Source organism: Castor canadensis, chromosome 13 (assembly GCF_047511655.1).
Source record: "Castor canadensis chromosome 13, mCasCan1.hap1v2, whole genome shotgun sequence".
Taxonomy (NCBI): domain Eukaryota; kingdom Metazoa; phylum Chordata; class Mammalia; order Rodentia; family Castoridae; genus Castor; species Castor canadensis.
In genome coordinates this window covers 5,702,622-5,730,524 of record NC_133398.1, presented here as the reverse complement: position 1 = coordinate 5,730,524, position 27,903 = coordinate 5,702,622, and the positions used below count along the sequence as shown (strand labels likewise).

At 53.7% G+C, this 27,903-nt stretch overlaps 1 protein-coding gene across 1 annotated transcript in view; it reads left to right on the top strand.

Annotated features, from left to right (window-relative positions):
* Lamc3 (laminin subunit gamma 3) overlaps nucleotides 1-27,903 on the top strand; it is a 58,342-nt gene that overhangs the window by 10,211 nt on the left and 20,228 nt on the right. The window contains exons 2-13 of the mRNA XM_020165599.2: nucleotides 502-806; nucleotides 5,600-5,730; nucleotides 8,413-8,579; nucleotides 10,182-10,370; nucleotides 10,455-10,572; nucleotides 12,186-12,284; nucleotides 15,478-15,614; nucleotides 17,435-17,545; nucleotides 18,324-18,516; nucleotides 18,681-18,799; nucleotides 22,253-22,477; nucleotides 24,560-24,748. Of these exons, the coding sequence (XP_020021188.2) occupies nucleotides 502-806; nucleotides 5,600-5,730; nucleotides 8,413-8,579; nucleotides 10,182-10,370; nucleotides 10,455-10,572; nucleotides 12,186-12,284; nucleotides 15,478-15,614; nucleotides 17,435-17,545; nucleotides 18,324-18,516; nucleotides 18,681-18,799; nucleotides 22,253-22,477; nucleotides 24,560-24,748 (1,983 nt within the window). The remainder of the gene's footprint in view (nucleotides 1-501; nucleotides 807-5,599; nucleotides 5,731-8,412; nucleotides 8,580-10,181; nucleotides 10,371-10,454; nucleotides 10,573-12,185; nucleotides 12,285-15,477; nucleotides 15,615-17,434; nucleotides 17,546-18,323; nucleotides 18,517-18,680; nucleotides 18,800-22,252; nucleotides 22,478-24,559; nucleotides 24,749-27,903) is intronic.

Here is a 27,903-nt window from a genome sequence, read left to right as displayed (position 1 = left end):
AGAATTTAACAGGTGGAAGGTTGCCAGATACAGACCATCGCTGGGAAATTTGGGTCAGAGAGAAGGTGATAGAAACTGGAAGAAGGGTGGGACCTGGGGAGGATTGTGTTAGGATCTGGAGGGCTTGGAATGGAGGGTCTGTTGTTAGTGCAAGGGAGTGTGGCTAATGGCACAGGTGGAGGGGCCGGCTAGGTTGGGGTATAGTAAAAGAAGCACCTATCTGGTGGTGGAACAGCCTTTGGAGGATGTAACATCTCATTGCTGGGGATATCTGAGCAGAGAGATGGCTGCTTGTGGGAACCCCGGTACCAGGAGACAAGCTGAGCTCCATGGAGAAATTGTGCCCAAGTTGCCCTCTCCTGTGTCCCCAGCAGACATCACCAGTTGTCTGGGCACTCCCTGCCCAGAGCTCCAGACAGCCCCTAACAATGCCTCCCTGAGAGCTTGTGCAAGGGCGGCTATTCCCTTCTGTAAAATGGGCCCACATGTCCCTGGCTGCAGGAAAGGCGTATGAGATCACCTACGTGAGGCTCAAGTTCCACACGAGCCGCCCTGAGAGCTTCGCCATCTACAAGCGCAGCCGTGCCAGGGGCCCCTGGGAGCCTTACCAGTATTACAGCGCCTCTTGCCAGAAGACCTACGGCCGGCCTGAGGGCCACTACCTGCAGCCCGGCGAGGACGAGCGTGTGGCCTTCTGCACATCCGAGTTCAGCGACATCTCCCCACTGAGCGGGGGCAATGTGGCCTTCTCCACCCTGGAGGGCCGGCCCAGCGCCTACAACTTCGAGGAGAGCCCTGGGCTGCAGGTCAGAGAGGTTGGGGGGTCAGGCCTGGGCTGCAGGTGGGCTGCTGGGCGGGACAGTCTGCTATGGCAGCCTCCGGAGCCCCACGCGACCTCATGGTTTCACACCTCAGGCCCTGCAAGCCTGAAATCTTTTGTGAATGGCTGGTGAAGACATAGGTTTCGCAAGAAGCCATGTGTGCTGTGCACAGCTGTGATCCCAGCACTCAGGAGGCTGAGCAGGGAGATTGAGGGTTCGGGGCCATCCCAGGCTGTATAGAAAGACCCCATCTGAAACAAAGAAGCAGATGGAAGAGGGGCTGCTCAGACAAGAGAGGTGTCCCCTCTCTCACCTGTTATGGCAGAGCTGAGCCCTGTGATAACCCCCAATTCACCTTGCCCCCTCCTCGTGCAGGTGGGGAAGCTGAGGCAAAGGAGTTTTGCAGGGGGTCACATGGGTTGATGAAAGGCCTCAGGCCAGGATGAGTATCCAGACCTCTAGCTCATACAGTTCCTAGAACTTTTATTTTTGGTTTTTGGCGGTACTGGGATTTGAACTCGGAGTCTCATGCTTGCTAGGCAGGTTCTCTACCACTTGAGCCACTCCACCAGCCCTTTTTTGCTTTCTTTAGTTATTCTTCAGCTAGGATCTTGCGTTTTTGCAAGGCAAGCCTACATACACCTCCCGTGTAGCTGGGGTCACAGATACACATCATCAAGCCCAGCTTGTTGGTTGAGGTGGGGTCTTGCTGACTTTTTGCCCTGGCTGGCCCGGAATTGTGATCTCTCCAGGTCTCCGCCTCCTGAGTGGCTGGAATTACAGCCTGAGTGGCTGGAATTACATGAGCTACCTATTTCTGGGACTTTCCGAGGGGGACTTTCCCCCTCTGTGAACTGAGAGCAGGGCTTGCCTCAGTGTCCCCCAGATGGTAAAATGCAGCAAGAACATGAGCTGTGGAGCCCTGAGTACTGGGTTCGATCCTGCAGGGCAGCAAGGTCAACAGAATGTCCTGACAAAGGAAATGGTTGTCTGGTGGAGGACAGTGGCCACTGGCCTCATCAGTGGCTGTAAAGCACTTGGGGTGTGACTGGCCCAAGTGAGGAAGTGTATTTTACACTTTATTTCACTTTCACGAACTTCCTTGTCAGTAGCCACACGTGGCCAGCAGTGGCCCCATTGGGCCACGCAGCCACTCAGGACAGAGTGGCAGGTAGGAGGTGTGCATTTCTGCTTTGAAGATAGCGTTCACTGAACTCACTGGTCTTGTCCTCACGTCAAGGAGACCAGCAGGCGTGTGGCTGTGTCTCATCATAGGGGTCCCCAGTGCAGCCATGTGGGTCACAAACATGGCCTGGGTTTGTGGTCCTAGGTTCAGACAGGCCTCAGGCAAGGAAACCCGCCATTTCTTCTCACTGGGACGTCCCCAGGCCCCCTGGCCCGTCTGACATAACAAGGGGCTGGACTTAGTGTCTAGTTTGTTTCTGAAGGGACACTGAGGCCCGGAGAAGTTAATCTTGCCTGGAATGCTCGGTATAAGGCCTACAGAGTGCTGGCTTGGGGGTGATCATGTCCACCCTGAGGGTCAGTGACTCACTGCAGGGACTCACAGAGCCCAGGAAGTTTGTTATTCAAACAGTGACAATGCATTGTGATGGAGAATCCAGACCAAGATCAGCAAAGGGCAGAGGCACCTGGGCAGGCCCAGGGACTGGGCTCAGGACTTCCAGATGTCCTTTCCCAGTGGGCTCCTGAGGAAAGTGCTTATTTCCCCTGGCACTGACGTGTGACAATACATACAGAGTATTGCCAACAAGGAAGCCAGCTGTGCTCTGAGCTCAGGTTTTTTCTTGGAGGGGCCACATAGACATGGCTGAGCACCTGCATGGCTGACCTTAGTCTCCAGCCTCTCTGATGTCAAGCTGATGCTGTGTGGCCCAAGGCCCACAATAAGCCACATCACCAGCGTAGACTGTCCAATGTGGCCTTCAGGGAGTGTTCCTGCTGCAAGGGACATCCCAAGGCCTTTGAGGTCACTTGAGCCACGGCAGGCTGGAACTCCCTTTGGGTGAGATGAATCCTCTGCACTGAGAACCATCTCTCCAGACACCCTCTTGACCCATTCAAAATGTCCCCGTGTCATCAGCATGACTTTGTGTAAAACCAGTTTCTTCTCCATAGGACTCCAAGCCCTATAGGTCAGAAGACAGCAGCTGAGGTCAGATGGGCCCCACAGAAAGGCCCAGGCCCTACTCCAACCTGCGTCCTGCTGTTTACCCTGGGATGAGTTTCAGTTGAGACTTTCTGACTCATTGGTTCTGTGTCCTGGGCATTGTCCCTGATGCAGGAGAAATGACCATTTCAGAAATGTCCCCCCCTACTGCTTGTGAGCTGTAGGCAAAGTCAGAGAAGGACAAAGAAAGGCAGGCCTCCTCGCCTTGCCTCCCTGTTCCACCCTCTGGACTCATGCACGTTCCTTTCGCAGAGGGCAGAGAGCCTTCAGGTAGAGGTAATGAAGTATTGATCCGTGAGTCTACCGGGCTCTGTTCCCCACAGAGTGGCAAAGGACCTTGAGGAGCAGCTCACCAGAGTTAAGCAACTGCCTGAGCACCACTGGACCACGGACCCAAAGTTGTCTGCTTCCTACTTGTTTGTTTTTTGAGACAGGGTCTCACTATGTAGCCCAGGCTGACCTGGAACTTGTGATTCTCCTGCCTCAGCCTCCTGTGTGCTGGGACCACAGGCGTGTACTTTACTGTTCTTTTTGCTTCCTACTTCTTAACGCCACAGTGCTAGAGCTGTTATGAGTTGCAAAAGCGCATTGCCTAGAGCAGGGTGCTGTGGCTCACAGCTGTAATCCCAGCTACTCCAGAAGCTGAGATCAGCAGGTTCAAGGCCAGCCTTAGTAAAAAGTTCTCTAGATCCCATCTCAACTTGTAAAAAGCTGGGAGCGGTGGAGCACCCATGTCATCCCAGGTACACAAGAAATATAAATAGGAGGATCGAGTTCCAGGCCCAGTCTGTGCATCAAAACAGCCAAAGCCAAAAAAGTTGGGGGTGTGGCTCACGTGCTACAGTGCCTGCCTAGCAAGCATAAGACCCTAAGTTCAAACCCCAGTACCAAAAAAAGCCTATTTCCTGGACACAGGGGCCTTGGTTTGCCCTGGAAAGACCAGGCATCAAGTAGCACCTGGGAGCGTGGCTAAAGGAACCAATGACCCCTCTCTCCCAGCTCCCATCCTGGGCCTCAGATCTTACTCCTGTTTCTTTACTGCCATTGTCCTCACAGACAATGGAGCAGGCAGTTCACTACAGGCTGGAGACCTCAGGCAGGTTGTTGCCCTCTGGGTCCTCTGGTATTCGCTGGGCAGGGGATAGACACAGGAAGGCGGACTAGCCTGCCTCATGAGTAAAAGTTGGATCTGTTAGACCCAAATCTGGCTCTGTCATGTGCCAGCATCATGACTTGGCTGAGCCTCAGTGTCCTCCTCTGTCACCAGAACAATAGACACCTGCTTGTGGCATTGTGGTGAGAATCAGAACTTTAATCACACCACCAGAGCTGCTGCTGCTGCACTGCTAACTGGGACGACCAGGTGGTCGGTGTGCTCCAGGTGATGCTTCTAGGGACAGTGCTTTCAGCTGGGGACTGCTGAGTGCCCCTACCCTGGCCTTAGCTCCTTGCTCCTTGGCTGTTCCAGGGACCAGTGGCCTCAGCATTGCCTGGGAGGACCCTCGTGGGAATGAAGACTTCTGGGCTGGGTTTGCAGCTTAGTGGTGTAGCACTTGCCCAGTATGAAGGGGGCCCTGGGTTCGAACCCTCAGCACTACAAATGAACAAAATGCAGCTCTCAATCCCACCCCAGCCTCTCCATCAAAACCTGAACTTTCATAGATCCTTGAATGTGCAGTGGTGACTCGGAGTGACAGGGACCCGCAAACAGTTTCGTGCAGAGGTTCGCTGGGCCTGAGTCATGCTGGGACAAGGGGACAGACTTTGCCAGGAGCTCATTTTCTGTCCTGATGGCCTGATTGCTAAGCCAGGGGCTCCTGGGCTGAATTAAATGCTGATTAATATTCAGCCGGAGCTGCCTCTGATTATAACAGCAGGCGGATGAAAATGTCAGACTTCACGTGGGTCCCCCACTTCCTCACCAGGCTCTTCCATGGGGAAGCTACTCACTCAGCGATCAGCAAGTACTTATCGAGTGCCTGCTATGTGCCAGGCAGAGCTGAGGGGGTGGGATGCAGCAAAAACAAGGGGCCCTGAGAATCCTCGAGAAGCTCTCACGTGGGGCTTGTGTTCTGGTGGGAGAAGCGTCACCTGCTGCAGGTGTTATTCTTCCAAATGTGAGAAGCTGAAAAAACCTAGAACCTGCCCCCACCAGGCCCAGCAGAGCAGGGGAGAAGATTTCTGGCCTTAGAGAAGGCAGGTGGCCTGCACAGGAGGCTCTTAGATGGGCAGCCTTGGCCCCTACCTACCCCATAGCACCTCTGCTGCTTCCTGAGCAGGTGCCGGCCCCACACCCAGCTGTTGGTGTTGGCGTCCTCCACATACCCTTGGGAATGCACTGTCCTTGTCCCATTTCACAGATGGGGAAATGGAGGCACCAAGACATTGAGCCACATCCCCAAAGCTGCGGAGCCAGAAGGTGGCCTGGCACCTGGATTGGCGTGACCCCAGGCTCCTAGTTCTTACACTGTCTGCAGGATTTGTCTGAGCTTGGCTTGTCTCTGAATCCGGGGAGCCCACCCAGGGCAGCCAGATGGGAGCAAATACTGGGGAACCTGCTGATGGTGTCCTTGTCCCCTCCCCCCAGGAGTGGGTCACCAGCACTGAGCTCCTCATCTCTCTAGACCGGCTCAACACATTTGGGGACGACATCTTCAAGGACCCCAAAGTGCTCCAGTCCTACTACTATGCGGTGTCCGATTTCTCTGTAGGCGGCAGGTAGGTGGGAGGCAGGGTGAGGGGCCAGCGGGGAGGCGGGAGAAGAGCAGGAGAGCAGGGCCCGGGACCCAAGTCCCGGAGCAGGAGGAAAATCACATGTAAGAGTAGCTGGTGGCTGTTGTGGAGGCAAAAGCCTCTGGGGTGCCCCAGGAGAAAGAGAAGGAGCAGGACCCTGGCTTCTTGTCCGCATTCGCCCTCCCTCCCCCGGCCACCATCTCCACTGTCTCCACTTCAGCCCTTCCTCCAAACTAAGCCCGCACCATGGCATGGGTCCCATGCCAGACACACTGGGTTTTTCTACATCCGGTTTCCTCAGCCTGGGGGGGGGAGGGTCTGTTTCCCCCTTACTCATGTGGCAAATGTCACCTGCGGGCCCCAGAGAGAGATGCTTTTATACCCAGTCTCCCACCCCATCCCCACATCCACTTAGCATCCAGTCAGAGCACCCAGGGGTTCCGTCTCTCTAACATCTGCCCTGCTCAACAAGCAGGGCCACTGAGGCTGCTCTTCTGTATCTCTGTGCTCCCAGAGTTGGCTGGAGCAGCCCCCGCGCATGGAGGGAGGCAGGAATGAGGTCTTCAACACGAACAAGCCCTTCCTTTGAAGGGAGAGGAGACTGTGTTCCCACCTCAGTTCCATGGTGCAGCAGATATGGATCCAAACACTCCTAATAAACATGTCAGCACACCCAGAATAAAAGGACAGGGAGGCAAAGGTCAGGGTGACAAGGCCCGGGAGTGGCTCTGCAGAAGGGATGGAGGCATAGCAAGCTATCTAGGCAAAGCCCCATGAAGTGGGAAAGCTGTGGCTGGAATGGGGGCGGAGACAGCTGGGAGAGGGTCAGGGCCATGGGCGAGTTTATTCTCATCCCATGGTCAGTGGGACTTGGCCAGGGAGGTAACAGTGTCAGATTGTTAAAACACCCCAGCCCCAGACAGCTGCTTGAGGAAAGAAAAGAGAAGAAACGAACCTTAGGAACAGGATGGAAGACAAGGCGGCTTGGACCAGGCAGGCAGTGGTAGGATGGGGAGTGGGGTCCAAAAGCTATTTAGGATGGAAAAGCCGCTCCATGTGTAAGTGGTGGGCTGTGGGAGTGGTCAGTGAGGATGGCGTCCAGACACTGGGCTTCATGATTCAGGGATGCTCAGGAGGCATTTGACATGGAGAACGTGGAAGGCGCCCCTGACCCATCACCTCAACTCAGGGTATCTTTACTCCAGGGGAGGCTGGTGCTTGGAGCCAAGGGACACCCAAGGGTGTCTGTGAGGGGAGCCCTTGCTCCTCCCCCAGCCCATTTGTGTCCAGTCAAACCTTTCTGGTTTCTCCAGGAAACCTGTTTTCTCCTGGAGAAACCTTTCTGGGGTTTCTCCAGGAACAGCAATGGCCTTGATCTCTATCGCCTGCTGTCAGGCGTCGCAGGCCAGAGAACATCTGGACCCCAGCTGCTGGGATCAGACCACCCTCAGACCCGCAGCTGGCTGGGAAGGCTGCTGTCAGGCAGGGACAGGTGGCCCCAGCAGTCTGTGTTTCATGGCCTGCAGGGTCTCTCCTTCCCTGAGCCAGAGGGCTTCATGGGGGAGGGAGGGGTTGGCAGCACCCTTTAGGGGCCAGTCTCTTGTTACTTCCCTGATGACCAGTGTCTCCCAAGACTGCCGGAAATGCTGGGGTGCTGCCCCTGCTGGGCCCCCATGGGTAAGCAGTGCTGTGTGCCTTTCCCACGCCCTTTGTCTCCAAATTAGAGATAGAACCAGGGGCCCTGGCAGTGGTCAGCTACCCCGTGCCTGGTGAGGGCAGAGTATGTGATGTGGCTTTGACAAGCCATCAGATGACTCTGCAGGAGTGTCCAGGAGTTCAGGGTCTGTGCAGTCAGGACAGGATCTGGTTTGGAGCTCTGCCACTTTAGTGACTGTCAGTTCCAAGGCCTGTGCCTATCTCCTCACCTGTGACACGGGGATAAAAGGTCCCCTCACCTCCAGGGTAAGCCTCTAGCTAGGACACGAGCTCCTTGCTTAATCTGGGGCCTGCCCAGAGCAGGGCTGGAGCTGGAGGCTGCAATGGCCTCTAAGCCACTCAGTCTGGCTGCTTTGGAAGGGACAGTAGCCACACAGGGCCAGGCTCTGCTGTGCATGCTGTGTTGTCCCCAGAGCACCTCTTTTCCTTCCCAACTCTATCTGTTCCCTGACCTTGTGGGTGTTATGGGGACACAGGTCCAGGGCTGCCCTGAAAGGCACAGACTCTGGGGATTTGGCACAGATTGGGAGCTGTCCCTATACAGGCCACTAATTGAGGAGAACTGTCTGAGGTGACCTCCCTGCCACCCCCACCATCACACTACTGTCCCTGTGACCACCTGCCCACCCCCTACTGGGTAGCTGAGTGACTTCCTCCTGGGTTTCTTGTGGCCTCTGGGTGGACTCTGCCAGGCAGAAACCTATAGCAGCCACTTACCAGCTTGCTGTGTGGGCAGCTCCTGTCTGTGATAGGGCAGTAATGGACTGGTGAGGATAGGGAGTGTGTTCCTAAGAACTTGCTCTCCTTCCTGGGCCCCAGGGCACACAGCAGGTACTCAGTGGAGGGGCCGTAGACTCAAAGGCTGCCTGGCGATGAAACCTAAACCGTGTCTGCCTTCACCTGTCCCTACCCTGAGGTCTCTGGACCTCCTCCTCTGGGTTCTTTTCCCAGGTGCAAGTGCAGTGGACATGCTAGTGCGTGTGGCCCCAATGGGGCGGGCCGGCTCGTCTGCCAGTGCCAGCACAACACCACAGGTGTGGACTGCGAGCGCTGCCTGCCCTTCTTCCAGGACCGCCCATGGGCCCGGGGCACCGCTGAGGCGGCCAATGAGTGTCTGCGTGAGTGTACCAGGGCACTGGGGACTCAGGCCCACCCCCTAAAGCTTCACAGTGGGGGCTGCTCCTTGATGGGACTGACAGCATGGGGTCCCCAAGACAGACCAGGGGGAGCTAAAAGAAAGCGGGGCTGGGGGGTTTGAGCCTCAGTTCTTCCTCGCAGATGGCTCCTATATACTGAGTCCCTAACTTGCCCCTTTGTTTTAACTGCTCCAACCCAGGCTGCTAAAAAAAAGCCAGGGCCCCCACATCTAGGAGGTGCTAACCTGACCACCCAGGGTTCTACCCTGTCCTCCCTCCCCCCACAGCGCTTTGATGTGGCTCTAGCCCTCAGAGAGACAATGAGGGAGGATGGGCCCAGACCTTCTGCAGGGACGTGAGTGCCAGCTGCCTCAGCTGCCCCAGAGTCCTGTCCCCAAGCCCAGCCCCATCTCCCCACGCAATCATCTGCTTTGCTTTAGGCTTCCAGTGTGTAGCTGCCTGTCACCAGGCACTGGATACTGGCGACAGGAACAGCATCTTCGTGCAAGCTTGCCTGATGGCTTGGCCTCTGGGCCCTGCCGTCTTCTTGGGCCTGGGCCACTGGCTGCCAGGACTGGGGCAGGGAGGAGACAGCTTGTTCCATGGGATAGGACACTGTGGACAGGGGCTGCCCTGAGACTGCAGGGTCCTGATGGCTTCCTTCTGGCTTGCTTGCTTCCCCTGCTGCACCACCTAGAGTCCTCCCAGGCTATGGAAGCTATGCTGGTGGTTGGCAGGCTCCAAGCCTGTCTCCATGGTGGGGACACCAAAGGCCTGACTGCTTTTCCTGCCTCATCTTACCTCTGTGGTCACATCTCTGTCCTCAGTCACCAGCCTGGAAACTGGGGTTTCATGCCTGACTCCTCACTACTGCCCCTACCCCCTGCCCAGGCAGCCCTGAGCTCCTGTCTGCCTTGTGGACATCTGTTCAACCAGTCTATGTTCTGGGCCTGGGCCCCAGCCCTGTCCCCTCTCCTCTGGGCGCCTACAGCTCTCTCTTCCCTGCCTCCTGCCTCCTGCCTCCTGCCTCAGCCTCCTCTACCTGCAGCCCAGGCTTTCCTTACCTGCAAATTCCACTACCTCTCTCCCTGCTTAGCCTTCCAGGGCTCCTCCTTGCTGCAAGCCAAAGCCACTGACCACTGCAGCCTGGCCTCCCTGGAACATTGCATGCTGCTCATCTCCTGTTGCCTCCCCCTTCCCTACCTAGCACACAACGTGCCACCTGCAGCCAGCCTCGTGCCACACCCATACCAAGCCAGTCTTGCTTCTCTGCTCCATCTTCCTTCTCCAGGCCAACTCCTTCCTGCTCAGCCTTCAGACTCGGCTTAGTTGTGACTTCCTCCAGGAAGGTGTTGCTTTTTGGTGTGTTTATTAACAGTGCCCACCTTGCATTTAAGAGTGTCCTGTTTTGGAAGATGCATTGGCTGGTCTCCATATCCTGGATCAAGCTGGGCCTGAACTCCATGCTAGCCTCTTGCCCTCTTTGACCTGCCTGCTTGTTCAGCGCAGAGAGACTGACTGGCAGAGTCCCTCAGACGAGACCCAGGTTGCTCTCACTCTCCCTCTCCCACCTGCTGTCCACAGCCTGCAACTGCAGCGGCCGCTCTGAGGAGTGCACCTTTGACCGAGAGCTCTTCCGAAGCACAGGCCACGGTGGGCGCTGTCACCACTGCCGTGACCATACAGCAGGGCCGCACTGTGAGCACTGTGAAGACAACTTTTATCGCTGGGACCAGCGGATGCCGTGCCAGCCCTGTGACTGCCACCCAGCAGGTGAGTAGCCCCGGTTCTCATCCTCCCCCAGCCTCCCACCTCAGCCTGGCCCACCTCCACTGCCCTGTGTTCCTCCTCCCCCAGGCTCCCTGAGCCTCCAGTGTGACGACTCGGGCACCTGTACCTGCAAGCCCACGGTGACAGGCTGGAAGTGTGACCACTGCAGGCCGGGATTCCACTCACTCAGCGAGGGTGGCTGCAGGTAAGGGCGAGGGAGGGGGCGGGGTGGGTGGCCCAGTGTGGCCACTGACCCTGCAACTGGACTGAATGCAACAGGAACAGAATATGAGCTGTCCCCACCTCCACTTCTGCTCCTAAGCATTGTCTTATTCTGCGGCCACCATGCCCCAGTCATATGAGGACCAGAGCTGCCCAGTCGCTGAGGCCACAGAGAGACATAAACAGAATGCTACTGAGAAGCCCAGCTGGCTTGGTGTGGTCCTCTGTCCTAGTCCGAGGCCTAATCTGTGAGAGCCAAGGACAGGTGAGAGAGAGGAAGGACAGGTGTTCTCGGTGGGGCAAAGCACAGGCAGGGCCCCGTGGCAAGCACCACGTAAGACTCAGCGTGGTGAGCAAGTGAACAGGGTGGGAGGTGTGCAGAGAAAGCGGCTGGTGCCTAGGAGGAGCTGAGAATCAAGATGACCTTGGGAGGGGCCAAGGTCAGGCCCCCTGCAGGCTGCAAGAGCTCAGGCATGTGGTCTGGCCACTTGGAGGGATTCCAGAGCCCTGGTAAGGCAGAGATGGTGGGAGGAGGTGGCAGGAGACAGAAGAGGAAAAAGGGACAGAGTCTGGTCCCCAGGGTTCTGCTCGGGCATCAGGGCAGAGGGGCAGTGGGGTTGCTGGGAAGGGAGAGACAGAGCCTTGTGTCCGTGTGCTGAGCGTGTGGTACCTAGAGAGCCAGCAGAAGGAAGAGCGATCAGGGAGCCGGACCTCAGAAGAGGGGCCAGTCATCCTTACCATGTGTTTGTTGAGAGGATAGCAATGACCACAAAAGTAAATAAAGCTACTGTCAATTCACAAGCACTTTTAAGTGAACTTGGCTTTGGTTAATAACAAGTGTCCTTGTGTATTTGAAAGACAGTGAAAGCTAGTTGGGCAGGCCTGGGGTCTCAGATCTCTGGTGAAGCACTTGGGAGTTCTGGGTACAGAAATGGCTGCTAGGATAGAGGTGTGGCTCAGTGTAGAGCACTTGTCTAGCATCTGCGAGCCCTGGTGCTGTCCCTAACACCTGCCCACACCCACATGCAAACAAGTGAAAACATTACACAGGAGCCTGGCTACTTCTCCAGGTCCTGGCCTCTGGACCTTTGCACATGTTGTTCCTCCCACCATCCATCCCCAGGGCTCTCCTCAGAGCATTCTTCTCCCAGCCTGTGTCTAGCAAGCTCCTACTCATTCTTTGGTTTTCAACTGAGGAACCTCTCCCTCAGGGGAGGTCCCTGCCCCTGTCACCACCTCCAGGCTGGGCCAGATGCCCCTCTGGTGCTGCTATACCTCTGGCCATCTGCACAAATTGCAGAGCAGTGTCTGCCTGTTTATCTGTCTGTCCTCACTGGACAGTGGGAAACACGAGGGCAGGACTTATCGGATGGGTGTGGAAGGAAGGATGGATGGAAGGAAAGATGGATGATGGAAGGAAAGGAGGGGTGGCTCACCTCCTGGTGAGGTAGGAGTGTAAGTGGGGACAGGCTCTTGGCCATCCTGTCCCAGTCTTCCCAGGAACAGGGAAGGGCAGGGAGGTTTCTTCCGAGGATGAGCTGGTCCCCACTCTGGAGTAGCTCATTGGACACATGTCACCTTGCTTCTCTTTGGCAGGCCCTGCACCTGTGATGCTGCTGGCAGTCTGGGCACCTGTGACCCCCGCAGTGGATGCTGTCCCTGCAAAGAGAATGTGGAAGGCAACCTGTGTGACAGGTGAGTGAGCCATTGCTGAGCTCACGGTAGGGGTTGCTGGTGAGGCAGAGTCCTCAGTCACCCATGCCCTCGGTCTGCATGGGGCTGGACCCAGGAAGTCACCCAGAGGCTTTCGGCACCGTTTAGACTCCGACCCAATACACTGACGGTCATGAGCCGAGACAAAATACACGTGCATCCTGAAAAGAAGAAGCGAGGAAGAATAGGAAAAGCTGTGTACTCTGGGCAGCAGGCATGTCAGACATCACTAATGGAGTGCTGTCACACCTCCCAGCTCACGTATGTGACAGACATGGCTAATGAAATGCTATCACACGCTGCCATTGCTACTGGAGTGTTGTTCCTGGTTCATGTCCTGGCATAGTCAGTGATCGAAGACACTGAACCAGGAGTTAAGAGTAAAGCAAGCACAAAGTTTATGGAAAGAATAGCAATGCCCCCGATGGATGGGACTTAGTGAAAGCGCTGAGCCAAAGACAGGCTGACGTCTAGTGCTCTGCCTGACTTAGGCACACCCTACTTTACTTTGCAGCTGGATCTATAATTGTCTATCTAATTAACTTCTCATTGACCCCATCCTTATCAGACTGGACAATCCAGGAGGACCTTGTTAGTCCATCCTACCCTTGAGACCTGTCATGTACATTTTATGATTACCACTCATTATTTTGGTGAGACCCCCTTTTTTGCTATCTTGGGAAAGTTTGCTGTGTTACTTCCCTTGAGGGGTCTGCATTTCATCTCCTTAGTGTCTGTCTTTAAAACTGCTTTTCTGTCCCCCTCATCCAGGAGAAAGACTGCTGTGCTTTATTATCTGGGTGAGAAGTCTGCTCTGCATATCTCCTTAGATGTTTGCTCTTAAGGATACCTTCTGCCTCCTTCATCTAAGACAAAGTTACTTCTGCCGTTTGTTTCCTTTACATTCCTAGAGTCATATCTGCCATTTATTCCCCCTCACTGTTTGCTCCCCTTACCATCTCACACCCATGGCGGACACCACTGATGGAGTGCAGCAGTCTTTCCTCTGAGCCCTCACTTCCCTCTTTATGGTTTGTTCTAAGAAGCCCTTCCCAACTGCCCTGGGATTCGAGGCACTCCTGCAAGCCTCTGGTACAAATGGGGCATCTGCAGCCCAGTAAGACAGAAGGACTTTTCCAAGGTCACACAATCCATAAATGTCCTTTTTCCAGTTTTCAAGAGGCCCAAGTGCCCGCCTTGGGGCTGGCAGACAAACATGGATTTGCCTCTTTGAGCATACAAAGGAACACTTCCTGGATTTGTGTTGACATCTGAAGCCCTTCCCCCACCAAAGCCATGTGGCTGGCCCCTGGTCTTGATCTCACCTTGGCCAGCCACAGGCTATCCCTCTGACTCTTTTCTGCAGGGTCCCCCTTCCCCTGGCCAAAGATACCTCAAGAGAGGCAGAGTAGAGTCAGGGAGCCAGGCCTGACCTGGCCTTTCCCTCAGCCCTACACAACCACCTCACAACCCTGAGCAGCTTCTTTTCTCCAAGCCTCAGTTTACCTGCTTGTGAGACGTGAGGGCTTGATGAGATGTGCCCATTGGAGCTGGCCAGGCACCCAGGCCATGAACAGCTTCTTATGAATTAGATCCCTCCCCGCTGGGCCTGACCTGCTGGCCCACCCAGAGTACAAAGCAGGGATGTGTTTGTAAAACAGTGTTTCTCCAGTGTTTCTAGACCTGGAGCAGGGAAAACAGGATATGCCCAGAGTGTCTTTGTGCTAGAAAGCAAGGGGGTACCTGAAAGCAAAAGCCGGCTTGGGGTGTGACTCAGTAACAGAGGCTTCCAGAGGCCCTGGGTTTGAGCCTCTGCACTGCCCAAAACCAACCAAAAAACCCAAACCAGAATGGGGCCATGTGAAAAGGACTCAGGAGCCAATCTGCAAGAGCTCCCAAAGCTGGAACAGTTTCAGAAACAAAATAAATAATGATAGGATCGCATTATAACCCAAAGGGTAGAGTATACACCCAGAGCTCCATGCTGCTGTAGACAGAAGAGTGAATAAATAAATGCAGAGGGTGGCTGCACAGGGGCAAATCTCCGTTGCAGAACTCCAAGTGATAAGTGTAGAAGGAAAGTGGAAAGTCGGTGTTAGACGATCACAGTAATAATTGCCGCGGGCAAGAGCCGCCATGGTGGCGTTTGTGGACAGCTCTTTAAGGAGAAACAGGATATTTGCATAGCTTCAGAAATCCCTCCCTGCAAATAATCACTGTGGTGATTTTCACATCTGTCCACAGTTCTTTGATGCTCCCCTGGCAGGACATGGAGCTCAGTTCTCTCTTTTTGATGTGGGCTGGGTCCAGTGCCCCTATTCCAAACACTGCAGTGTACCGAGCATCCAGCCTTCCTTCTTTACCAGACACTGAGGGTGCCAATGTCTGGGTTTCATGTCCCCATGTGATGTGACGAGGACACTTTGACTTTCCCAACCCCATAACTCTGGTCTCATCATGAGAAAACATCAAACAGACAACCCAAATTGAAGGCCATTCTAGAATATACCCGAGCGGTGCTTTTCAAAAGCGTCAAGGTTGTAGCCAGGCTAGGTGGCTCATGCTTGTAATCTCAGCTACTTGGGAGGTGGAGATTGGGAGGTTTGAGGCCAGCATAAGCAAAGCTAGTAAGACACCACCTCTACAAATAAGCCGGGTATGGTGGCAAAAGCTTGAGGCCCTATCCAAAAAATAACTAAAACAAAAAAGGACTGGGAGTGTGACTGAAGTAGTAGAGTATCTGCCTAGCAAGCACAAAGTCCTGAATTCAAATCCCAATACCACCCCAAAATTTTTTAAAAGCACCAAAGCCACAAGAGACAATGAAAGACCAATAAAAATTTTTAAAAAAGAAAAGAAAACGAAAAGACAAAAACAGAAAAAGGAAGACCAAGAGGCTATTCCAGATTGGAGGAGACCAAGGACACAGCAAAAGGCAGCGCCATGTTCCTGATGGTATCTTGGAGCAGAGGAACGTGCTAGTGGAGGAAGGGGAGAGATTGCTGGCTTAGTTTCAAGGTCAGCTGTCAGTGGCAGGGAAAGCAGACATGGGAACTGTCTGTACTGTCTTTGGAACTTTTTGAAAAAACTTTTTTTTTTCCATTAGTCTAGCCCAGCCCTGCCCTTCCTGGCCAGGTCATATGGCCCTTGTGGGCATCTCTTGCTTCCCTTACAGGTGTCGCCCGGGGACTTTTAACCTGCAGCCCCACAATCCTGCTGGCTGCAGCAGCTGCTTCTGCTATGGCCACTCCAGGGTGTGCGCCTCGGCTGCAGGGTTCCAGGTGCATCACATCCTTTCCAACTTCCGCCAGGGTAAGTCCTGCCCCGTAACCACCTTCCAGGGGGCTGCTTGTAGCCCTACCTGGCGATCTGGGGGGTTGGGAGCTGGGGTGGGGTGGCCCCTCCACCATGCCCCCTGTAGAGAGGGGTCCCACAGCCCTGGTGGGGTTGGGGTGTGATAGGGTGGCTCCTAGCACCTGCCTGTGACCCCTGGGCTCCATTCCTGGCCTTTGCCTTTCTTCCAGTTTCCAGCAATTCACACTGCTGGGCACATGGCCCTCTGTGGGCCTGTGAAGGTTAGCTTCCCTTGGTGTACCTAAATGCTGGGGATCTGGGCTTGTACTCTTGGCCTGCATGTATTGAGCACCCATTGTATGCCAGGGACTGAGCTGAGCTCTGTACATGAGGGAGTCTCAGTCCTGGGCAGTAGGTATTTTTGTTCCTACTTTACAAATGAGGCCTGGAAAAGGCAGGTCACTTGCCTGACATCCATCCGTTCTTGGTTCAGGAGCTCCTGGGTTTTGCTTACATGCCACGCGTGCAGCCTTCTGTGTGAGTCTCCTACTCCAGGTGGCACAGCTGCATCTTCAGAGCGGGCAACTGGCCGAGTTCTGAGCTCTGCATGGCCCTTATTTAATGCCCCGTCAAGTGCCCCCCACCTCTTGCTTCTCCCCCAGAGAGGAGCTGGGCATCCCTGGACTGAACCTCAGGCCAGTGCACCAAGCTCCCCAGGCACGGGGGCAGTGCGCCCTCTGCTGGATGCAGTGCAGAAAGCAGGACAGAGGCGTGAGAGATGGGGACAGTGTGTGTTGGTGTCCACTGGGCAGGGCTCGTCTTCTGGACCCCAAGACCTCAGCATGACCTGTTCTCACCTTGAGTCTGGCCCTGGGCTTGGTACTTCTGTAGGACCACCTAGTTTTGTCTCACAGCTGCTTCAGGCAGCATTTCAACCCTCTGGTCTCCAGGTTCCTTTATGCTCTTGAAAATGATTGAGGACCCAAAATCGCTTTTACACATGCAGGTTGTTTACATAGATATTTGCTGTATGAGGAAGATAAACTGAAGGCTGAGCATGGTGGTTCATGCTTGTAATCCCAGCACTCAGGAGGTGGAGGCAGGAGGAGCCTGGGCTACATAGCAAGAACAACAAAAAAAAAAACCCCAAACAAACAAAACAAAGGAAAATTGAGTGGTTCTTTTCTTTTTTTTTTCTTTTTTCTTTTTTTCTTTCATTTTTCTTTTATTATTCATATGTGCATACAAGGATTGGTTCATTTCTCCCCACTGCCCAAAGTATCGTCTAGCACTAAGGCACCACAGGCCTCTGCTTTATGACCTCTGCCCCCTTCTTCAGCCCTCCCTCCCACCCCTTGGTGCTCTAGTGTTCAACCACCAGCCTGTTGCCCCTTGTAGGTCATTTGCTCTGTGCTAGACTGAGTTTGGTGTTAACTGATGTCACTAGAGAAGAGGTGACTGAACCTGGCTTGGCCCCTTCCTAACCAGGTGGCCTTCCTGGATACCATGGGGCTAATGACATGCATACCTGGAAGGTCACGGCTGTGAGGCCCTGGGGGAGAAAGTTCTCTGGAAGACCAGTCATGTCCAGTGTTCAAGGTGGCCTGAAGTCCCAAGCCCCTTTGTCAGAGCTCCTGGGCTGTGTCGCCTGTTGGTCAAAAGCCCTCTGAAGGCCAGGGCAGGCCCTGAGCTGTGACCAGCTCCCATCAGGGCCCGTGCTGGACTTCCCACCCTCTGCCTGACTGCATCCCACCCACAGGCCCTTGCTGGACCCATTGCCTGGGGCCACCCCCAGGACCTCACTGTGATGGGGTGCCTGTTCTGTGCTTGTCACCTAGGATCCGGGGGCTGGCGGGTCAGAGGCACCAGGGGCCCAGAGCGTCTCCCGCGTTGGAGTCTAAGTGGGGTCCTTCTGGGCCTGGAAGACAAGGAAGAGCTCACAGCACCAGGTACCTGGCACCCTAGCAGGGGCCAACTGCCCAGGTTCCCCCATGGCTGCTGGGTATAGGTCCGTTTCTGTGGCTAGTAACACAGTACCAGAGACTTGGTGAGTTATAAAGAGAATAGGTTTGTTTTGGTCCACAGTTCTGAGGGGCTGCATCTGGTGATGGCCTTCTTGCTGACAGAGATTTAAGGTGAGCACCGTTATTCTGCCATCAGGCCATTGTGGCATCCCTGAAATTCCACAATTTGTTTTTCATAGTTCACACACAAATATGTGTTGTTCTCTTACCAGAACCCGCCATTTTTTTATGTCGTTTCTTGACGGGCACACGTTCTGCCACCACCGTCTTCCTTCAGCTGACTCATGAGTGAGGAAGGACCAGCAGGAACCATGGGTAGCCTGTTGTGCCCTCTCCTTCTAAGTCATGTTTATTTATTGTTTATTTATTTTTTATTTATTTTGCAGTGCTGGGCATTGAACCCAGAGCCTGGTATGCATTTCTTCTGCTCATGTTTACCATCCACTGTCCTACTGGACTTCACTTCCAAAACCCCAGCTCAAAGACACAACTATTAGGAATGTCAAGGGAGGGACAGCAGAGCATAAGCTGTCCTCTGGGACCTCGCAGTTACCCGTGGGTCGCCTGCAGTGCACAGGACGGGTCAAATTCTTGACTTGATTCTGGTGTACCTTGGTTTGATCTTTGCCAATAACATCAAAACAAACGTTTAGAACCAAGCTAAGCGGGTAAGATGGTTACAGCCTTCTTCTCTGGTCTGCAGAGCAGTTCCTGGGAGACCAGAGGCTCAGCTATGGACAGCCCCTCACGCTGACCTTCCGTGTACCCCCTGGAGGCTCCCTGCCCCCCACACAGCTGAGGCTGGAGGGGGCGGGCTTGGCCCTCACTCTGAAGCACTCCAGACCTTCTGGCCTCCAGGACGCTGGGCAGTCCAGGCACAAACAGCTCCATTTCCTGTAAGTGACCTCCCTCCTGAGAGCTGGGGATGGACAGGGTGGCCTCTGAGGACCCAGAAATCCAAAGAGTCCCCTGGAGTCTGGGGTTCTGCCACTGATTCCCAGAGTCTTGGCACCACCTGCCCCCAAGTCAGGCTTGTATGCTGACCGCCTGTCCCCACCAGCCTGCAGGAGACCTCCGAGGATGCAGACCCCCCGCTGCCTGCCTTCCACTTCCAGCGGCTGCTCTCCAATCTGACTGCCCTGCGCATCCAGGCCAGCGGCCGAGGCCCGAGCCCTTCTGGTCAGTAATGATGATGGCATGTCTGGCCCCAGCTCTGGCCTGGGCTCCTTCCCGCATGGCCATGCCCAGTCCTCACAGCAGGGCAATTATTACCCCACTTGCCATGAAGGACTCAGCCTCAGAAAGACCAGGACATTTGTCCAAGGTCCTGTAACCCGTAAAGGCAGAAGGGATAGTGGCTGAGGATAGAGGCAGGGACTGGACAGTGAGGGCCCTGAGGGTGGCCAGCCAGGTGGCTAAAACCCTGTGGTTATGGCGTCTGCACCACTGGCAGGATCCAGCATTGCCTGCCCCAGTGCTGTCTTCAGCTGAGAGCTCTGACCCCTGCTGGTCACTGGCGGCATTGCACCCCAGGAGCTGGTCTGCTGACTGAGATCCCAAAGAGGAGCCCAGGTCTCACCCTGGTCACTCTCACCTTGGTCACTAGCGCTTGACGTGGTTAACCTCTGACCTTTTCCTGGTTATAATCCACCTGCACGCAATTTTAAAAAATCACTGTGATGTCCTACAATCAAGAGAGGGAAAGGCCACGCTAGACGACAGGAGGAAGTGGTTACTCTCTGCTGTGGCCATCCTTAAGTATGGGTTTAGGAGAAACAAGCAGCTCAGAAGCTGTTTGCTTGCACTGAGGGTGGAGCGTAAACATAGACAGGCCTGTGTCCAGCAATGAGTAACCAGGCAAAGAATGGGAAGACCACGGAGTGGGGAGCTCAGGGCAGGTCTGGAGAGGGAGAGGAGGGTGGTATAGCCAGCCCAGCCACCATGGTCATCGCGGTTCTTTTAAAAGGTTTCCTTAGCCTTGATGCTTTGGTTTCATTGCTTCACTGGGAGGAAAATCTTGGCAGAATGACCATTCATTTGTGGGTGAAACTCTAAAACCAAGTGTTGGGACATTTGGCTGAATATGATCGGCTCTCATTTTTAAGTCTTTAGGTTTGTCACTTTGGAAATGTAACTCAAGGGGAATGTTCTGGATCCCTGTGCGAAGAGAAGCTACAGAGGAAGTTGTAGATGGGGCTGGGGGTAGTGATGACAGGGGTTGACATCCACAAGCTGTATGCTTTCATTGGTGAACTACTGCCAGGACAGTTCTGAGGTAGACAAAGACAAACAGTGGTCCCTCTGCTCTTGTGTGTGCATCCCTGGACAGCTCCCTGTGCACTTAAGATGCTCAGACACTGCTTTTCTGTGTGTAAGATGGAGTAGGGGACCAGACGTGGTGATGCACATCTGTAATCCCAGCTACCCAGGAGGTGGAGGTAGGAAGATCATAGCCCAAGGTCAACTCCAGGCAAAATTGAGAGCCCCTATCTGAAAAGTAAACTAAAGCAAAAAGGGCTAGAAGTGTGACTCAGTGGTAGAGTACATGCTTAGCAAACACAAGGCCCTGAGTTCAAACCACAACACCACAAATGAAAAAGATGAGCTGGGCTCTGGTGGCTCACACCTGTAATCCTAGCTACCAAGGAGGCAGAGATCAGGAGGATGGTGGTTCAAAGCCAGCCTGGGCAAATAGCTCAGGAAACTCTATCTTGAAAAACCCTTCACACACACATACACCCAAATAGGGCTGGTGGAATGGCTCAAGGTGGAGGCCCTGAGTTCAAGCCCCAGTACTGAAAAAAAAAAAAAAAAAAAGATGAAGTAGGGGTCCAGGCTTGGATGTTTACAGAGGGTTTTGAGCCTGTAGGATGGTCGGCTTTCTCCTGGACTGCCTGACCCTCCCCCCCCAGCCCCAGCTCCCCCTTCCTCCTTCTTCAGTGCTGTGGTTTAACTGCGTCCACTTCCAACTCCTCCCAATCCTCACCAGCAACCCCCCATCCCGGGACACCCGCAGCCCCTCCTTTCTCTTGCCTTGGGTAGAGGCTCCCCCTTTGCCCTAGGAACCTCATTCCTACCTTTTCCAACCACTTCCTGAGCTCCTTCCTGTCATTTGCTTAGCTTTCAAATGACAGACATTCCAACACACCTTATTTATGGTCCCTGCTGAGTGCTGGGGTGCACCCGAGACCCTCCCACCCCAAGCCCCAAACCGCCAACTGATCACGTGCTACATACATGGCTCGACACCTTTCTGTGCGCTTCTTCTTACTACTGTATTTTTAATACCGAGGTTTGGTCACACAGTACAGTATTCTGTAACTTGCTCTTTTCGGATGAATGGTGAGGCTGGTGGCACACAGCAACTCCACGGTGACAGACACACACAGTGCTGCAGGCCATAGCAAATGGTCTCCTGTGCGGGTCTCTGCATCCTCGTGCAGGTGTCCTTCAGAATAGAATCCTACAAATGGAAATGTTAGGTCAAGGAGCACACATTTTAGATTTTAGCACATGCTGCTGAGGTGTCCCTCAGAAATACTGTGCTAGTCTGTATCTGGTGAGAGAGCCCACGCTGTCCGCCGTGGGCCAGCCTCTGCTGGTTCTCCAGGTTCACAGACTGTCATTTTACTATTCTGCCTGGATAAAAGGTGGTCTGGACAGGACCCTCCACCCCTTGATTTCTGGAAGCAGAGTGTCCTACTTTGTACTCATACATCCACAGCATTTTTATGCAAGTGTCAGATTTCCTTATTTTCAAGATGAGCGCGTCATTGTTTGATTGAATACAAAACGTTTGCTTTGCAGTCTAAGAACTCACACTGATGCCTTCCTGCTAATTACTTAATTAGCTTCTTCGCAGTCAGAATCCTTCCACTAATAACAAATGTTTAAGTTACTGAACTGTTATCTTTATCAGTCTCAGTACCTCCAATAATACTTAAAACTTTAGGAAATAGACCTTAAACTTTGCTGGAAGGTAGCAAGCAGCTCTGAACAGATCGCCTAACCTTCCCAAAGCTCTCCTTTGACACCACACTGGTCTTTAAAACATTTCCCAATTAGAGGGCAGAAATTGTCCCTTATTATTTCAATCTACATATGTTTAATAACCCAAGAGAGAGAGCTGGCACACCTGTGATCCTAGCTACTCAGGAGACAGAAATCAGGAGGATCATGGTTTGAAGTCAGCTGGGCAAATAGTTCATGAGGCCCACCAACAGAGGATTGGTGGAGTGGCTCAAGTGGTAGAGCACCTGCCCAGCAAGTGCAAGGCCCTAAGTTGAAACCCCAGTGCTGCACCCCCACACACACAAAAAAAAACCCCAAGAGAGTAGATGTCTTTCCACAAAACTTTTAGCCATCCCATTTTTTGTTTGTTCATTTTTGCAGTGCTGGGGATGGAACCAGGGCCTCATACATACTGAGCACATTACCCACCCTGAGCTACATCTGAGCCCCCATGTCTACATTTTGCCCTGGAAATCACCTGGTTCTCTCCCCTGCCCTTGACTTGACTGTTGTTTTTAAATTTACAGTTGATCCCTGGGCTGCCTGTCTGTGCATGGGTCTGTCACATCTGTAGAAGGAAACACGTCCATAGCCCTCCTTCTCTCTTTTGTCACTCTGCAGGCCAAGTGCTCCTGAGTGAGGTCCGGCTCACATCTGCTCGTCCCCAGCAAGGGGTTTCCCCCCTAGCCTCCTGGGTAGAGACCTGCTCATGTCCCCCAGGGTACACAGGCCAGTTCTGCGAATCGTGTGCTCCAGGGTACAAAAGAGAGACACCACGAGGCGGTCCCTATGCCAACTGTGTCCCCTGCACCTGTAACCAGCATGGCACCTGTGACCCCAACACAGGTGAGTCCCTGAAACCCCATCCCAAGGACTCCACTGGGCACAGTGAGGTGAGGACTGACCTGTACAGGGTCAGCCTCACACAAGCACCAAGTGATTGGCTCTTGGGGGAAGGTGGACAGTGAGCCATCCTCTCCCTTCTGCCAGGGCCCTTCATGTTGTCACAAAAGCAGTAAGTGGCGTCTATGTGAGTATCAGGCTCTGTTGGAAACGGCGTGTGCAATCAGCAGGAGTGGTCTGTCCACGAACCCACCCTTCTCCCAGGGACGACTGGGGAAGACCTCGGGGCCCTGCTACGTATTGGTGCTGTAAGGAAGAGCAGAGGCATTAGCACAGCAGGTGACAGCAGAACACTGATAAGGTCATACAGGTCACAGCAGCTCATAGACATCAACCCAGAGCCACAAAGCTGTCATCCTCACCCTTTCGCAACTGTAGCCTTGGGAAAGTCACTTCCCTTGTGGAGCCTACATCCCCCTCTGTGAAGTGGGGACAGTGACAGTGTTCCCACCATCTAGGCCATGAAGACGAGGCCAAACGGAGGTCAGGAGATGCCTAGACTCAGAAAACAGACCTGCTCTGCAGCAAAGCTCAGCTGTCATTAGCAGGCAAGATTGGGGTCTTCACCTGAGAAATGCAGACAGTGGATGCCCCTACTTTTTAGGAAATAATGAGGGGGGTTGTTACCTTCCTCCTCATGCTAGGCACTGTTTCATACACTTAAGGCATTGACTCCTGCAGGGATACCTGCAGGACAGCCAGACCTAAGCTGCAGGGTGGCCATGTGGCCAGTTGGTGGCAGAGCTGCACCTCCCACCAACCTGGATGCCCCAGGTCAGGTGGTCATAACTAACTGTTCAACCCTACCGGTGCAGGAGCAGACACACAGACCTCTGTCAGGGTCAGGTGTCCAGGAGGGACTAAGGGGCTAGACACAGGCCCCTCTCCACCCTGCCTTTCATGTCAGGCCTCCATGGAGCAGGTGGGATCTCTGGTATAACTAACACATGGGCTATCCTCCCTTCCTGTGCCCATGGCAGACATCACCAATCGAGCCCAGGTGAGGCCTCGTGATCCTTCCATGTACAGTACTTGGGCAGCCCCTGCTGAGGAAGCAGAGAGCTCTGGTGACATGGGACTGAATTTTCATCCCCATAGAGCCCTGGTCCCGCCATGACTTCCCACTCTGTATGCAAGTCCTTGTGCGTAAAATGGGCAGAGCAGCTGGGAGGAGGATGGAGCCCACGAGTGCTGGACAGAGACAGGGGCCAACATTGGATGGTGCCCTGTTCTGCCTGCCCCGTCCCTGGGGTTCCCCTCATTCTATCTGTCTCAGCCCTGGCTGGGTGCTGTTGGGGCCTGTCATGGTGGTGGTGCTGGTCAACCCCTTTACAGCCAGGCCTTACTCTAGCCGCATGGTGGGGTCTCCTTTCTGGGCGCCCCAGGCTCTAAGTAGACACCAAGTGCTGCTAGACTAGATAGGGGGATTCTAGAATCCTCCCTCTTCAGACATCAGAGGGCAGGGACAGTGTTCCCATTCTGATGCCAGGCAACCTCTGGGTACCCACAGACCCCGCACAGGGCCAGCTCTGCAAGGTCTTGCAAAGGTGAGACGCTGGAGTCTGTGCTGCCCTCAGAGCAGGTCCTTCTTCCTGTGGTCCCTCGATGTCAAGAGGACACAGAGGAAGGGAAAAGGAAAACCAGCATGAGTGCTGGCTGTGTGGCCTGTTGGCTTCAAAAAGATGAGTGCCAGGAGCTTGGGGGCACTTTGAATGCGTGTTCTCAACAAAAGTCCCAATGAAAGCCCTTTGAGGTCAATGCCCATTTTGGAGGTAGGACCTGAGGTGTGGGGGCGTTAGATGATTTGCTCAGGTTTATATGGGCAGTAAGTGCTGTACATGAATCCAGGCGGTCTGGCTCCAGGTCTAGACTCCTTAACTCCAGGCTGTGTTGCCTGCATCTTGGAAGGGTTCTCATGCCAAGTCTGCCTGGGATGTGCTCAGTGGACCCTCCCACCAGGATGCCCACCGTCTCAGGTGTTCTCAGCTGAGTCAGTGGTGAGCTGGTGCTTGTCTTGCCTTTCAGGAATCTGCCTGTGTAGTCACCACACCGAGGGCCCATCCTGTGAGCGCTGCTTGCCGGGTTTCTATGGCAACCCCTTCAAAGGCCAAGCCGATGACTGCCAGCCCTGCCCATGCCCTGGACAGTCTGCCTGCACGACCATCCCAGAGAGCAGGGAGGTGGTGTGTACCCACTGTCCCCCGGGCCAGAGAGGTGAGTGGCTTGTGCCCAGCACCCTGACTCATGGGAAGACTTCACCCGATGCCCTGACTCTGCCTTCGTTCCAGGGGTGGGGACCTGTCTTCGGAGGGTGGCAGGTTGGAGTGAGCCACTGGGGACACTGAGTCCCATAGTAAAGGCCCCAGGCTGCTGAGAGTGGCTGGCAGGTCTGAGCCTTGACCACATCCAGGGAGCTTTGAAAATGACCATGCTGGATCCTGGCCCCTGAGAGCCTGGTTGAGTGGCTTGAGATGGAGCCAAAAGGATCTGTGTTCCTAACAAGTTTCCCAAGGAGATTCCGATACACAGTGAAGATGGGAGACCTTGGTTAAACTTTTTCAGCTTTTAAAAAGCATGATGATGCATGATGCATGTCTCTAATCCCAGCAACTTGAAGGGCAGAGACAGATCTCAGTTAAAGACCAGCCCAGGCAAAAAGTTACTAAGATCCTATCTTCAAAAACAAGCTGGGGGGCTTGAGGCATAGCTCAAGTGGTATAGCCCTGATTTCAAAACCCCAGTCCTGTTTTAAAAAAAAAAACAAGCTGGGCTGCACCTATAACCTCAGCTACTCAGGAGGTGGGGATAGAGGGATCAAAGGCCAGCACAGGCAGAAGTTATCAAGACCCTATTTGAAAAACAAACCAAAAGCAAAAAGACAGGGACATGGCCCAAGTGGTAGAGCACTTGCCTAGCAAGTTCCAGGCCCTGAGTTCAAACCCAGTACAAACAATAATAATAATAATAATAATAATAAGTAATGTGTGAAGCAGACTCAGCCTTACCCACACACCTCAGCCCAGCTCTCAGCCTCTGTCCATTCTTCATCTGTGCTGCAGGAGTCCTCGACATCTGATCTTTCTTAAAAGCTTTTGAGATAGTCACATGCCCAACAATTTATCCACTTAAAGTATACAATTAAATGGCTCTTGGCATATTGCATTCTGAATTTTTTATTGTAATAAAATATACAACACAAAACTTTTCACGGTAACCATCCGGGAAGTGTAACATTCAGCCTCACTAAGCACATTTTGCAGCCGTGCTGTCATCACCACCATCCATCTCCACAACTTCTTCGTCATCCCTCATCATTGTGCCACTAGATTATTGTTCAGCATTTCCTCCTTCCCCCAGCCCCCGACACGCCTGTTCTGCTTTCTGTCTCTGAACTTGACTCTTCCAGGTATCTCATTGAAGTGGAATCCTGCCACACTTGTCCTGTGTCTGGCTGGTTTCATTTAGCATCATGTCGTCAAGGTCCCTACACATCTGGTTTTACATTTGGGGCCTGTGGCTACGTTAAACCGATCCTAGCTAATGACCTGCTTCCTTGTAATTCTGGAAGCTTCCTGGCCTCCAGTAGCCAGCAGATCTGGGCAGGTGGACCCAGAGCAGGAACCCTAAGAACAGGGATTGAGGCCCCTTGACTGCACCCTGCACTCCACCCGCTGTCACACTGCCCCTCCATTTTCAACCCACCCACATTTTCTGGCTCCCTGACTGTGGCCCCCTTGGCCTGCAAGCACAAGTGAAGCCCAACCAGTGTGAGTGGATGGTGACACTCACGTAGACTTGGATGGGAGGGAGCTGGGGAAGAGATCAGAGGGCAGGCACTGCTGTGGAGAGGGAAGCACTGGGTAGACTGTGAGTTAGGGGTCTTCTGCCAGCCCCTCATCCACACTAGCTCCTTCCAGCCTTGTGAGAGACTAGTGCACAGGCAGCAAACCTGGACGTCTGAGTTGGGATGAACTGAGGTCGAGCCCTGATCCCCGCCTTTCCCAAGATGGTACCTTGCAGCCCCTCCCAGATATCCAGAACTGTCTCCTACCCGGTGAGCTGTCCACACCTTGTTCAGGGGCATGACTGGTGAGCTCTGGAAACCCAGCTTCATCACCTTCAGCTTCCATCTTCCTTTTCCTGACTTTGTTTATATTTCAGAACCCCAAAGGTTCACTTGCCCTGACCTTGAATTCTGGTCAGAGTTCCCTTTTCCTTTCTTTCCTTTTCTTCCTTAGCACTGCTCCTTGCCCTTGTCAAGGTTGCCATCAGTAATATAAACTTGATTTCAAGAGAATGGACGAGTCTTGAGGACACAGGGAGCCTACAATTATTCTTTACAATGATAAATGTGTTTTTAAATGACAAAATTAGTACATATCCTTACAAGTAAAGCAGTGTAAAAATGCAACTAGGAACCCCAATAATGCAAGCAAGTAAGGCAACCTAACCTTCCCATCCTTTCACCACCCAGGGGACCATGGCGGTAGGTCCCCTCCCGAAACACCTGCTTCATGTAGAGAAGTGAAGGATGGGTGGGTCTGCAAAGAATGGCTAATACCACATGGTGAACAAGTTTATAAAAGTTTGTATATGTCTTTGTATGCCCCATCTGTGTCCAGAGCGGATCTCCCAGGCCACCACCCTCCAAAAATCGCCTCACACACTATCTCCTCTGAGGCCCATGGTGGCCCTGAGGTCTGAAAGAAGAGGAAGTGACCCAGGTCCACCTCAGGAGGCAGGGCAGGTGTTTGAAATGAACATCCCAAAGGAAGTTCAGGAAATCCCAGGAATCAGGAGGGGCAAAGGGGCCAGAAACGGCACAAGGAAGTGTAGTCACAGCTGAGATGGGGAGACGAAGGAGGCGAGGAAGAGGATGGCAGGAGGGAGAGTGACCATGACACTGGATGGTTATGACGATGATGAAGGTGATGATGAAGGTGGAGATAGTGCTGATGACGGCGACGTTGAAATAACAGTGACCAAGATGATGAAGATGAAGATGGTGACTAAGGTGAGGAGGATGACAATGACTGCAGTGACAGAGAGGTGCCCATGAAGGTGACCATCAGGGTGGTGACAAAGATGAGGAGGATAATGGTCAAGGTGATGATGGAGATGCATGATGCTGATGAGGTGATGGTGATGGTGACAATGATGAAGATGAGTAGGTGGTGACATCCACTGCTGAGCACTTTTGAGTTAAGTGCTTTGTGGTCTCACTGAGCCCTCTCAACGGTCCTTGGAGGTCACTGCCTAGGTCCCCTCTACCTGACAGATGAGGCACAGTGGCTTTCCCAGGATGCACAATTGATGGGCAGCCCTCTGGGACTTGGCCACAGGTCATCCTGACCCTGAGCCCATGCTCT